This window comes from Ranitomeya variabilis, chromosome 8 (genome assembly GCF_051348905.1).
Source record: "Ranitomeya variabilis isolate aRanVar5 chromosome 8, aRanVar5.hap1, whole genome shotgun sequence".
In the NCBI taxonomy this organism is placed as follows: domain Eukaryota; kingdom Metazoa; phylum Chordata; class Amphibia; order Anura; family Dendrobatidae; genus Ranitomeya; species Ranitomeya variabilis.
This window is the reverse complement of record NC_135239.1, coordinates 33,506,494-33,520,329: the sequence shown is the minus strand read 5'-3', so window position 1 is coordinate 33,520,329 and position 13,836 is coordinate 33,506,494. Positions and strand designations below refer to the sequence as shown.

Sequence of the window (13,836 nt, the reverse complement as noted above, 5' to 3'; positions counted from 1 at the left end):
TGACACTGGCCGGGGGCGGACACTGACACTGGCCGGGGGCGGACACTGACACTGGCCGGGGGCGGACACTGACACTGGCCGGGGGCGGACACTGACACTGGCCGGGGGCGGACACTGACACTGGCCGGGGGCGGACACTGACACTGGCCGGGGGCGGACACTGACACTGGCCGGGGGCGGACACTGACACTGGCCGGGGGCGGACACTGACACTGGCCGGGGGCGGACACTGACACTGGCCTGGGCGGACACTGACACTGGCCGGGGGCGGACACTGACACTGGCCGGGGGCGGACACTGACACTGGCCGGGGGCGGACACTGACACTGGCCGGGGGCGGACACTGACACTGGCCGGGGGCGGACACTGACACACTGGTTGGGGGCGGACACTGACACACTGGTTGGGGGCGGACACTGACACTGGCCGGGGGCGGACACTGACACACTGGTCGGGGGCGGTCACTGACACACTGGTCGGGGGCGGTCACTGACACACTGGTCGGGGGCGGTCACTGACACACTGGCCGGGGGCGGACACTGACACTGGCCGGGGGCGGACACTGACCATTGAGGTCCTTGTGCAGAACTTAAGTCGTGGCCCCACCTGCGAGTACACACAAATATTTACATGCTTATTCACATTTGACACATGGGAAATATGTACTTGCAGACTTTTTCCTGTTCCACTTCTTGAAGAAAGTGTTTTCTAAAAACTGGCAGTGGATTTGGGAGCTGATTTTGAGTCCATCTTCAACTCCAAAAGGTCCAACTAGCTCATTCTTAAGCCTGACCCACCTCCACCTTCCTGGTCTGTGCCCATTATTTATCCCATCTATCTGGTCCATCAAGAATCACTTTCATCTCATCAGTCCATAAAATTTGTCTTCAGATATTTCTTGGCCCAGTCTTGACGTTTCCACTTCAATGTCTTGCTCATTGGTGGTCGAGTTTACATTCTTACCTTGGCCATGTCAGCGGCTTTCTTTTTCTTGCACCTCTCTGTTCCTGAGATGTTGCCTCCTCGTATGTAAATCTACTCTTGTTAGCCAACTGGGCGTGATCCTTGACTCCTTAAGTCACACCCAATTGTCTAACAAGTCTAGATTTACAACCATTTAGGGCGGGCCATATCTCAGGAACGGAGAGGCGCAGGGACAGAAGAAAAACAATGCCAGATTCAGGAGAACAGCGGCATTTACACCAGGTCCAAACATTACATTTTTCTGATCAGTGATGGGTTCTTGTTTATAGGGTCAGTGTATTTTGAAGTGTATTATTTTTTGAATTCGGGGTTGTTCAGGGCTGTGGTGTCGGAGTCTGAGCCCATTTTGGTGGAGTCGGTGTCATGGAAATTGAGGAGTCAGAGGTTTGGCTTCCCGACTCCACAGCCCTGAGGAAGTTAGTAGGAATTCAGATGTTAGAAGCCCCCAATTAGGGGTTGAAGTCAACAAATGGAAGAATTTGAAGAGACCATTGTCAGTAGAGCTGTAGAGGACCCGGGATCTACCTTTAGCCGTCAGTAACCGGTGTGCTGAGGTTCAGTAATGTGGTGTGTCAGTAACAGTTACCAGGAGAGCTGACAGATGACATCTTCTCTGGAGGCTGATGAGTAGTGACGGCCCAGGAGGAGCCCCGGGTGGATCTAGGTGTGTGCTGGACACATTCTTCTGCATCTGTTATTGTCAGTAAACATCCTCCTTGCTTGTATTCACTGTAGATATTGGCGTTCTTCCATAGAGAACTGAAGTGAACAGATCAGCCTCCTGGTTAGATAATTACATAACATTTATATGGATATTAGTACAGGATGTGACATATGGCTGATGGATATTTGCACATGCAGTGTGGCCACCATTTACAGTAGCTCCTGAGCGGAGAATTGCTGTCTGGTATATTAGGAAGTCTAATTTATGTAGTGGATAAATGCCATTGATATCGTTTTTAGGGTAATAAAGCCGACGTACACTCCACTTGCTAAGTTCCCCATACACATATGCACACTCCGATAAGGTGAGTGTGCATGTGTTCTGAATGGGCTGATAAGAGTAGCACTGCCCATACACATCAGCGCTAAGTCTGCCAAACTCAGTGATTTCAGTGACTATGCTATGTGTCTGGGGTCCTCCAGAAGGATTGGGCATACTGCATTTTTCCCCCCTGATCTTTTTGCTCTGACAGAGGCCCTAGCCTGGCCGAACACTTCAGATAGTTTTCAGGTGAACCCCTATACGAGTGTTTGTGAATGTGTGGGTTTCCTCTGGATTCTCCGGTTTCCTCCCACATTCCAAAGACATACTGATAGGGCTGACAATCCACATTCCCTATCGGGGACATCGATGATAATGTGTGCAAAACTCTAAAGCGCTGTGCTATATAAAAATAAAGATTATTATTAATGTGTATAGGCAGAGCGGTGTAAGCTGCTATCAGATACCTATGTCCACAATTAATCTCCTGTACAATAAAAACAATCAGGCATATTGAAAACCAACAACCCGATCCTTCTTTGCTTTGATCTCTGGAAAAGTTAGAAAGCCCCTGTTCATAAGTAGATGGTCTGTAAGACCCCTTTAAAATAGTTGACTTCTGTTTAAATCAATCTAAAATGTATGTTTTTTAACTCTCTCCCCATTGAATTAACATGGAGGAATAGCTCTGATGGGTAAAAAAAAACAAAAAACATTTGGTTGACATCTACTGCTGTAGAACTGTTGCTTGTAGCGGTTGCTTATCCCCCAGAAAACCAAGGATCGGGCATATTGATATTCAATATACCTGATCCCTTTTTTTTTTTTTTTTTTTTTTTGCATGAGTTGACCACACAATACACATCAGATGGTCGGACATTGAAATCCTCAGTTTTGGCCACCCTAAGTGTATGCGCGCCTTAGATTTTAATTTATGCTCCATTACTAAGTAGTGTCCTTACCAGATTCCCGGTTAGATCAGGGGTTAATCTGTCTGTCAATGCTCATTTTAAGGAATAGAGATTCCATGCCAGACTTATCCATGGTGTCCAAGTGAGGAAGAACCTCTTCCAGAAACAGATTTTTTTTTTTTTTTGTTAGTCTTCTGGATTTGGCCAGAACATAATTCTTTTTAATTTTAAATATTTTTTTCCTTCTTTAATTTCGGACTGGTGGGGATAGAATTAATATACTGATACCTTAGCATTTTAGTTTCACCTACAAAGAGTGGCTCCAGAGCATCCCAAAAAATGCCCTCCTGCAGAACTCGTGCCCCCCCCAAAAAAAAAAAAAAAGCAAAGCTCGGCCTTCAGCCACTGGATGTATGGCATTCCTGCAGTCCCTGAGCCCAGATCTGCCCTGCTCCGCTCTCACGATTCTTCACACCGCCTGTGTTAACAAGTTCGGATTTCCTACTCTTGACACTGTAGTTCAGGCTAAATTGGAAACTTTTTTTTTTTTTACCTCCCTTTAAACCTGTGATAAGTAATTGCCACTGTTATCGACTCAGCAGAGCGCTAATTTGAAGTGACATGCCCAAACTGGCCTGTAACATGAAGAGCCACAACAGGTGTGAGGGGTGCGGCTTTGGGGACCGGCTGAACCCTGAGCTGGAGAAAAATAGCACAGTGAAATGAACCTTAAGTAAAGCTGTCAGGAGCAATTATCTTCGAATCGGAATAATGCTGCCTTCATAACCTCCCGGAGTTACGCCCGCTCCTTTTATCCGTTATTCCGCACAAATACAATCTAATTTTACCTGCTGGAAAATGGCTTTTGATGAGCTTCGTACCATGGGGGCGAACCGGCAACATTAGGCCTCTGTGCACTAAATGAGGAAAGAGAAGGATATTTTTCAGCAGATTTTTAGAAGGACTGAGGCCAAGTCCAGTAAAAGTGCTTTTTTTTTCCCCAACCCGTTTTTCCTTTTCCATCTATAACTTCCAAACTTGAGAATTCCCCTTTAAAGGGGATGTGTTTTACTGAAAACTCCTGCCCATTTTGCGTCTAAAGACACTGTCGAAATGTGTGGGTTTTTTTTTGTTTTTTTTGGAGCGTTTTTTTTTAAATTATTTTGCTTCAATTTCTAATTGATTAATCCTGACATTTCTGCATTAAAAAAATGCATTGCACAATGCTGCAGCAAATCTGCACCAAAAACACACAAAAAAGGAAGACTAAAAAACATTAAAAATGGCATAATCAGAGGATTTTGGTGCTGAAACTTGCAGAAAAAAGGCATTGTTTATGGTATGGGAACATGGGGCCCTGTATTTCCTGCTTGTGTTAAAGAACGCTCGGTTAGATGGCACCAAAAATGCGAACAGAGCTTTTACTTGCATTCCCTGGTTCCAGTGCTGCCTATCCCCTTCTCCTCCAGTCTTCGTTGATCGGCTGCAGCGCTGGTGTCGCTTCGACCACAATGCTGCCAATGGCTGTGTTTAGTGACTTTGCCAATATAGACAGCATTAGCTGCTGAGCTCAGAGATTGGCTGCAACACTGCAGACGTGTCGTCCTCACTGCAGCCGATCAACAAAGACTGGAACAGCGGCGGTGAGGCAGCACTGGACTCGGGAATGCGAATAAGAGCTCTAAAATATACTCGTAGATAATGGGCTTCCTGTAATATTGCAGCAAATGAGCATCGGAGACCAATAGATCTAATTGTGAGCCTCATTGGTGAACAGGAGCAATCCCTGTACATAAACCTCCTACATATAACTAGTGGGAACATAACATTGCATCACAAGGCAGGTATGTCATGAAAGGGGTATTCTCTTCTCCAAGATCATATCTTAATATGTAGTAGGTGTAATAAAAATAATAGCAAATACCTCCAATTAAATATGTAGTATTGTTCTTCTGATTAGCTATGTTGCTTACCCCATGTGCAGTGCATTGCAGTAGCTTAGGTCTCCATGGTTACAGCCACTGATATAGTCACAGTTAGATACTAGTAGTCCTAATCATGTTTACTGCAATGCCCTGCATATGGGAAAAGCAGCATAGCGAATCAGAAGAACTATACTACATTTCTTATCGGAAGTATTTGTTAATATTATTATTATTATTACACCTACTACATATTGGGATAGGATCTTAGAGATGGGAATACCACAACCCTACAACCGGCACGAAGACTCTCGGCCTTATCGGTTGCCACACGATTTTCCGTGGCAAGTAAAAGTGAGAAGTTGCTAAATAGAATTTTTCACAACTTCACGGAAACAGGCAAATTTAGGAATTAAAGTAGCGATAATGACTTATTTTAAGGAACTGCGGTAGTTTGGGTTTTTCCGTTCCGCCATGGCAGAATTGTTCCCCCAATGTCTGAGCTTGTGTCTCTGCAGTCGTCCTCATTCCCTGTTCCCGTGACCCGTTAATAGAGCTGATCCTGCTGAAGTGTAATTAGGGAAAGCGAGGGGGAGCAGTGTGCGCCCGCCGGAGGGGGCGAGCCTCTACACCGGGCCAGTCCAGACAGGTCCTGCTCTAGCTTGTAACCAGAACTGATAATCTGCCTGTTTCAACCTGTAAAATAATATGACATCCTGTGATTTCCTCCTCGCCACAAGGCATTGATATTACCCTGCGGTAAAGCCTGCCCATCCTCAGCATGGGTAATGGCTGGGTTGGCAGCGTTTATGTAGATGGGAACATATACCAAAGAGAAATAAAACAGTCCCTGGGGTATCCTTCATTTAAAGGGGTCTTCACAGACGGTATCAGACTTTCACGGACTGCTTTAACCTGGGGGAATTTTCTCAATTACTTGTAGATGTGAAATCGCGGAGATCTCGTTCATGTCTGAGACATTTTATTCTCTCATTGCCTTTTTCCTTTTGTCTCTTAGATGACGCTGGCGGCTTCAGGACTGAACTTTCCATGCCATCGACTAACAGTGGGTAGAAGGACGTCCCCCGTACAAACCAGAGAACAGTCAGACGAGGTAATGGCACCATCATGTCCTATAAGTGGGCAACTTGTCACACTGGGGATCTTGCATTCCCAAGAAATCAACTTTTTAAGTTCTATGCAAATGAGACGTTAAGTGCTCTGGGCATGACAGAGCACTTAAGGAGCCACTGCCTTCCCCGGTTGTTTCCCCACTCAGCACCAGCCTCTTTTTCTTGATTAATGGCTCACGGTCTGATTTCCTTGCCTGGATGTTACTCAGCTATCAATCAAGCTAAAGAGACCGATACTGGGCTGCGAACCAATCTTGGGAGGCAGAGGCTCGGTAAGTGCTCAGCCACTCCCCCCCAGAGAAATCGTAAATTGGCATTTTTCAGTCCTATCCTCTCCAAAAAAATGTAATAAAACTCATATATACGGTAACCCAAATTGGTACGACTCAAAACAGCTTGTCACTAAAAAAAAATTAAAAACTTCCTGACTCATCCCCATCAGTGTTAAAAAGCAAACAAAAAAGTTATTGGTCTTAGCAAATTGTAACACAAACCAGGGTTTGTTTTCGCAAAGTTCAGAAGTAAAAGTATGTGTTTGGTAATGCCGTAATCGTACTGACCTGATCAACCACGCTTCCATGTAATTTTTATTGCGACACAATGAACACCATAAAAACCCCTAAATCTGATAGAATTGCATTTTTGTACATGTTGCACCACTTGAAATTTTTAGCCTGTTTTCAGTATATTTTATAGTAAAGTGAATGGTGTCATACAACAAAAGAATAAATAATCCTTCATGTCGACAAAAAAAAATAAAAAATGGCTGATAGGAGAGGAAAAAAAACGAAAATGGAAATTGGCCGTGGTGGGAAAGGGTTAAACTGGAGGGTCTTGACATTCTTACTCTGCAGCATATTTTCCACACCTACCTACTGTGAAACATTTGCACGGTATCATATGGATGTAGCTTTAGGCAGGTGTGGGAAAAATGCTGCAAAGTAAGAATGATTTTAAAAACAGAAGAGTTAATAATTTATTTTTATCCATTAAGAAAATGCAAAGCGAATGAACAAAACAAAAATCTAATCTTCAATATTTGTTGATGGCCATTTACCTTCAAAGCAGCATCAGAGCGTCAGTTCCTCTCGGTCACTTGTCACTTGTTTATGAAGGAACTTTGCATGGAGGTTGTCATCTTCAATCTTATATTAAAGATGAGACACCAGACCCAACAATGCAGACGAGCTGAAGGCTGCTATCAAAGCAACCTGGGCTTCCATAACCCCTCAGCAGTGCCACAGGCTGATCGCCTCCATGCCATGCCACACTGATGCAGTAATTGATGCAAAAGGAGCCCCGACCAAGTATTGAGTGCATTTACTGAACATACACTTCAGTGGGCCAACATTTTGGATTTTAACTCCTTTCTGCCAGCTGACAGGATAGTACGTCAGCTGGCAGTATCCCCCGCTTTGAGGTGGGCTCCGGCGGTGAGCCCACCTCAAAGCCACGACATGTCAGCTGTTTTCAACAGCCGATATGTGCCCGCAATGGGCGTGAGTGGAATTGCGATCTGCCCGCGCCCATTAACTAGTTAAATGCCGCTGTCAAACAAGCGCTCCGCTGACCCCCGTCACATGATCTGTGCATCACCTCTATTTGCAGCAGAGGCGATCGAGTAGTGGATGCTTCTAGCCTCCCATGGAGGCTATTGAAGCATGTCAAATTTTTTTTAAAAAAGTTTAAAAATGTAAAAAATAAAATAAAAAAAATAAAAGTTCAAATGACCCCCCTTTCGCCCCAATCAAAATAAAACACTAAAAAAATCAAACCTACACATATTTGGTATCTCCAAGTTCAGAATCGCCCGATCTATGAATAAAAAAAAGGATTAACCTGATCGCTAAACAGCGTAGTGATAAAAAAAAATCAAAAAGCAAAAATTACGTTTTTTTTGGTCGCCGCGACATTGCATTAAAATTCAATAACGAGTGATCAAAAGAACATATCTGCACAAAAGTGGTATAATTAAAAACGTCCGCTCAATGCACAAAAAATAAGCCCTCACCCGACCCCAGATCATGAAAAATGGAGACGCTACAGGTATTGGAAAATTGTGCAAATTTTTTTTTTTTTTTTTTTTTTTTTTTTTTTAAAGCAAACTTTGGAATTTTTTTTTACCACTTAGTTAAAAGAGAACCTAGACATGTTTGGTGTCAATGAACTCGTAATGACCTGGAGAATCATAATGGCAGGTCAGTTTTAGCATGTAGTGAACCTAGAAAAAAGCCAAACAAAAAACAAGTGTGGGATTGCACTTTTTTTCGCAATTTCATCACATTTGGAATTTTTTTTCCCGTTTTCTGTTACATGACATGGTAAAGCCAATGGTATCTTTCAAAAGTACAACTCGTCCCGCAAAAAATAAGTCCTCACATGGCCATATTGACGGAAAAATAAAAAAGTTATTTCTGAAAGGAAGGGGAGGGAGTGAAAAACGAAAAAATGAAAAAAGCTCCGGGGGGTTTCAAGCTGGTGTTATAAAGTATTCTAATTTACTGAGATAATGCCTTTTGTATTTTATTTGGCTGTAAGCCATAATCATCAACATTAACAGAAATAAACAGATGAAATAAATCACTCTGTTTGTAATGACTCTATATAATATGTGAGTTTCACTTTTTGTATTGAAGAACTGAAATAAATCAACTTTTTGATGATATTCTAATTTAGTGAAAAGCACTTGTATGTATGGGGTGTATGTGTTTATGTATATACATATACATAGTATGTGTGTAGGTATGTGTGCATAACGTGTGTCTATATACATATGTGTTTATGTGCAAATGAGTACATGGATATGTGTGTGTGTGTGTATATACACTGCTCAAAACCATAAAGGGAGCACTTAAAAACGAACTCCAAGTAAATCAAACTTCTGTGAAATCAAACTGTCCACTTAGGAAGCAACACTGTTTGACAATCAATTTCACATGCTGCTGTGCAAATGGAATAGACAACAGATGGAAATTATTGGCAATTATCAAGACACCCTCAATAAAGGAGCGGTTCTGCAGGTGGGGACCACAGACCACATCTCGGTACCAATGCTTTCTGGCTGATGTTTTGGTCACTTTTGAATGCTAGATGTGGTTTCACACTCGTGGTAGCATGAGACTGACTCTACAACCCACACAAGTGGCTCAGGTAGTGCAGCTCATCCAAGATGCCACATCAATTCGAGCTGTGGAAAGAAGGTTTGCTGTGTCTGTCAGCGTAGTTTCCAGAAGCTGGAGGTGCTACCAGGAGACAGGCCAGTACACCAGGAGACGTGGAGGGGGCTATAGAAGGGCAACAACCCAGCAGCAGGACCACTATCTCAGCCTTTGTGCAAGGAAGAGCAGAAGGAGCACTGCCAGAGCCCTGGAAAATGACCTCCAGCAGGCCACAAATGTGCATGTGTCTGCACAAACGGTTAGAAACCGACTCCATGAGGATGGTCTGAGTGCCCGACATCCACAGATTGGGGTTGTGTTCACAGCCTAACACCGTGCAGGACGTTTGGCATTTGCCACAGAACACCAGGTTTGGAAAATTCACCACTGGCGCCCTGTGCTCTTCACAGATGAAAGCAGGTTCACACTGAGCACATGTGACAGACATGACAGAGTCTGGAGACGCCATGGAGAGCGATCTGCTGCCTGCAACATCCTGCAGCATGACCGGTTTGGCAGTGGGTCAGTAATGGTGTGGGGTGCCATTTCTTTGGAGGGCCCCACAGCCCTCCATGTGCTCGACACAGGTAGCCTGACTGCCATTAGGTACAGAGATGAGATCCTCAGACCCCTTGTGAGCCCATATGCTGGTGCGGTTGACCCTGGGTTCCTCCTAATGCTGGACAATGCCAGACCTCATGTGGCTGGAGTGTGTCAGCAGTTCCTGCAAGATGAAGGCATTGAAGCTATGGACTGGCCCGCCCTTTGCCAGACCTGAATCCGATTGAACACATCTGGGACATCATGTCTCGCGTCCATCCACCAATGTCACGTTGCACCTCAGACTGTCCAGGAGTTGGCGGATGCTTTAGTTCAGGTCTGGGAGGAGAATCCTCAGGAGACCATCCGCCACCTCATCAGGAACATGCCCAGGCGTTGTAGGGAGATCATACAGGCACGTGGCGGCCACACACAATACTGAGCATCATTTCCTTGTCTTGAGGCATTTCCACTGAAGTTGGATAAACCTGTAGCTTCATTTTCCACTTTGATTTTGAGCATCATTCCAACTCCAGACCTCCGTGGGATATTAGTTGTTATTTACTTTGATGATTTCTAGGTTTTATTCTCAACACATTCCACTATGCAATGAATAAAGATTTACAACTGGAATGTTTGTCAGTGATACCTAGGATGTGGGATTTTGGTGTTCATTTTACTTCTTTGAGAAGTGTATGTGTGTGTGTGTGTGTGTATATATATATATATATTATACACACTTCTATATAGCTATATATGCACACATGCCATTATATAGATACTCATACTCTATTATGTTGCAGAGCAGTAACCTGACTCTTTACTGTCCACTTTACACTTGTGCAACCTTAGAAGGAGTGAACTGAGCATCCATTTACAGAGACGTTCAGGTTCCTGCTGGCTCGAATCGCGTTGCTCCGGTTGAATTCTCCTTTGTAAATAACAGGAAGTAACCTGGCTATTTCATCTGCAGATTACTTCTCTTCTGTAAATGAGCACTGTAATTTTTATCCTATTACTTGGCATTCTTCAGTACTTAAAAAGGAATTAGCATTGTCACAGTGAACATTACATTAATGCAATCACACATGAGCCAAAGACGCTGAGAGCTAAGATGCAATATAAAACCTGTATTTGTTTTATAAATGTTTAACCCGTGCTGGATATCGCGGTGCGGCGCCGGCATCGCCGGGTTACATTGTAATTGCAGGTAGAAGTCGGAGCTCTGGCAGATTTATAGATTTATAAAGTCACTTTTTCTTTTTTATCCCTGCAAAACTAACTAATAAAATTGCATGGTGAAATGACATTAATTGCTGTAATTATTTTCTGAAGTGTGTGTATTTAATCTCATAACTGCACAGTGCGATTTAAGATGTTTTTCTTATGATGTAGTTGTGCGTGATTTTTGCCCCAATTTTTATTTTTTTTTGTTCATCACTCTTTTTCTAATTATTAAGGTCATGGCGGAGACCAAAAATGGAGTTTTTAAATATTTGTTTTTGCTTTTATTAGTCTATTATAAACATATTTAAAATGTTTAAAGAAGTTTCAGCACATTTTTCTTTTTCTAAACCCTCCTAATAATGTATGTGTATTAAGATATTTATTGTTCGTTACCTTCTCCCTTTTCCAGTCCTCTGGTCCTCTTCTCGGGCCCGTGACCTGAAATCGGACTCGCCGGCTCACACGGGGGTTTATACATGGAACGGAAGTTGCTTTTTTTTTTTTAATGTAAATCTATAAGTCTTGTTCTGAGTCTCATAAATATACATTGGAAAAAAACAGAAACTCTTTAGATCGTAGACAGTCTGTGAGCCGGAAATGTTGCAGAGCGGTCACGTGGGCCAGAAGAGGACCAGAGTGGTGCTGGGCACACATCAATCAGACGTGCAGATGTTTGTGATGGAAATGGGGCTTTTTCTATGCATGTGTTCCTTCCGAGGATGGCAGTAATAGATCAGTTCTCAGTTTGATTCATCTTGTGTTCAGAAGTAGCTAAACCTGCTCTCCTTTCCCAACAGTGTACAGATATTCACATGATCAGTGACAGCGACGGAGATGACTTTGAAGATGCTACAGAATTTGGCGTGGATGATGGAGAGATCTTCGGCATGAGCCCTGCACTTAGAAAGTCTCCAATGAGTAAGGAAACGCAGCGTTCACAAAATGAGATTTCCGCGGGCAAAGCATCCACTGAAAAACCCCTAGGACCATGTGTCTCGGATGAGCAGTCCAAGGCAGATCCTCGGCAGCTTCTTCTCACCTCATTGATGGACCCATTCCTCTTGTCAGTCAGAGGGATAGAGAAGGAGGAGAAGATGGCAGGAAACTAACTCTGACTACTGATTTGAGACACATGGTCCCCGGATGGACGGCTTTTCAAAGTATGCCCTGTTTGGTTCATGCTTTTGGCAGCACGAATCTACCATCCGGTTTCCTTTAAGTCAGTATTTTAGACCTTATGAGGCAGATTGGCTATTTAATGCTCTTGAAAGTTTTTCATACCATATATTTAAATGATCACTTTGATATAAGATTGGAAAACTTAAAAACTCTACCAAGACATGGAGTTTCAAAAAAAGTACATCCGCCTCATCAGGTCTAAGAGATCATCTTACCACCGTATGCTGTTTATATTGTGATTTCTGGTAATCCATAGATACACAGCGATGAGCTCTTCAATAATTCAGTGACATATTAGATGATTTTATGTTTCTTAACTGTAATTCATTTAATCTGTTATTTTTTGTTCTTTAAGTTACTGAAATTTATTTATTTTTTTCCCCATGTTTATAGTGCCTGAAAATGCCGAAAATGAGGCTGACGCTTTACTGCAGTTTACGGCAGAATTCTCCTCCAGGTAAACGACATTTCACAATGAAATCTGCATAAATAAATGTACATTTAATTCAGAGAGATGAAATAAAAGTTCTGCTGGTCTCCCATGGGAGCAGATGTGGCCAGCGCAGTCACCAGATCTCAACCCCATTGAGCTCTTGTGGGAGCAGCTTGACCTTATGGTTCGCAAAAAGTGCCCATCAAGCCAAACCAACTTGTGAGAGGAACTTCTGGACGCATGGGGTGAAATTTCTCCAGATTACCTCGGCAAATTAACTGCTAGAATGCCAAAGGTCTGCAATGCTGGAATTGCTGCAAAGGGAGCATTCTTTGATGAAAGAAAAGTTTAAGGCAATGTGCACAGTGCTATAAAAATGCAAAAAAATGCTCACATTAAGCATCCTATTTTTAGAATGCATTCTGCATTTGTGCACATGCTGCGTTTTTTTCCGCAGCGGAATCGCATTCCAGAAAAAAATGCAGCATGTTCATTTTTTGGGGGGCGGAATCGCGTGGATTCCGCACACATAGGAATTCATTGATCCGCTTACTTTCCGCATGTGGCTGTGCCCATGATGCGGGAAGTAAGCGGATCATGTGCTTATGGTACCCAGGGTGGAGGAGAGGAGACTCTCCTCCAGGCCCTGAGTACCATATACCGTAATTGTTAAAAAAAAAAAAAGAATTAAAGTAAAAAATCATGATATTCTCACCTTCTGGCGTCCCCCGGCAGGCTTCCCGCTCCTCGCAACTCTCCTGTTCCAGTAATGCATTGTGAAAATGACCTGTGATGACGTAGCGGTCTCGCGAGACCGCTACTTCATCTGGGGTCATGCCGCAAAGCATTACTGGGACCGGAACATCGCGAGGAGCGGGAAGCCTGCCGGGGGACGCCAGAAGGTGAGAATATCATGATATTTTTTTTTATTATTATTTTTAACACTCTATCACTATGTTTGACAAGTGCGACCAACCTGTCAGTCAGTTTTCCAAGCGATGCTACAGATCGCTTGGAAATCGCTAGCATTCTGCAAGCTAATTATGCTTGTAAAACGCTAGTGTTTAGCGGGAAAATGCATGCCAATTCCGCATGCGATATACCTGCGGCAGGAGTTGCAGAATTGCCGTGGAAATTTCCGCGGCAATTCTGCAACGTGTGCACTTAGCCTGAAGGAGAAAATTATTATTTCAAATAAAAATCTTTTTTTCGAACCTTGTCAATGTCTGGACTATATTTTCAATTGATTTGGCAACTCATTTGATTAATAAAAGTATGAGTTTTCATGGAAAACACAAAATTGTCTGGGTGACCCTAAACTTTGGAACCGTAGTGTATACATGCATTGTGTTTCAGAGAATTTA

General features: G+C 43.3%; 1 protein-coding gene across 1 annotated transcript in view; it reads left to right on the top strand.

Moving 5' to 3' along the window:
• FAF1 (Fas associated factor 1) overlaps positions 1-13,836 on the top strand; it is a 188,509-nt gene that overhangs the window by 104,923 nt on the left and 69,750 nt on the right. The window contains exons 9-11 of the mRNA XM_077277215.1: positions 5,821-5,916; positions 11,658-11,778; positions 12,433-12,496. Of these exons, the coding sequence (XP_077133330.1) occupies positions 5,821-5,916; positions 11,658-11,778; positions 12,433-12,496 (281 nt within the window). The remainder of the gene's footprint in view (positions 1-5,820; positions 5,917-11,657; positions 11,779-12,432; positions 12,497-13,836) is intronic.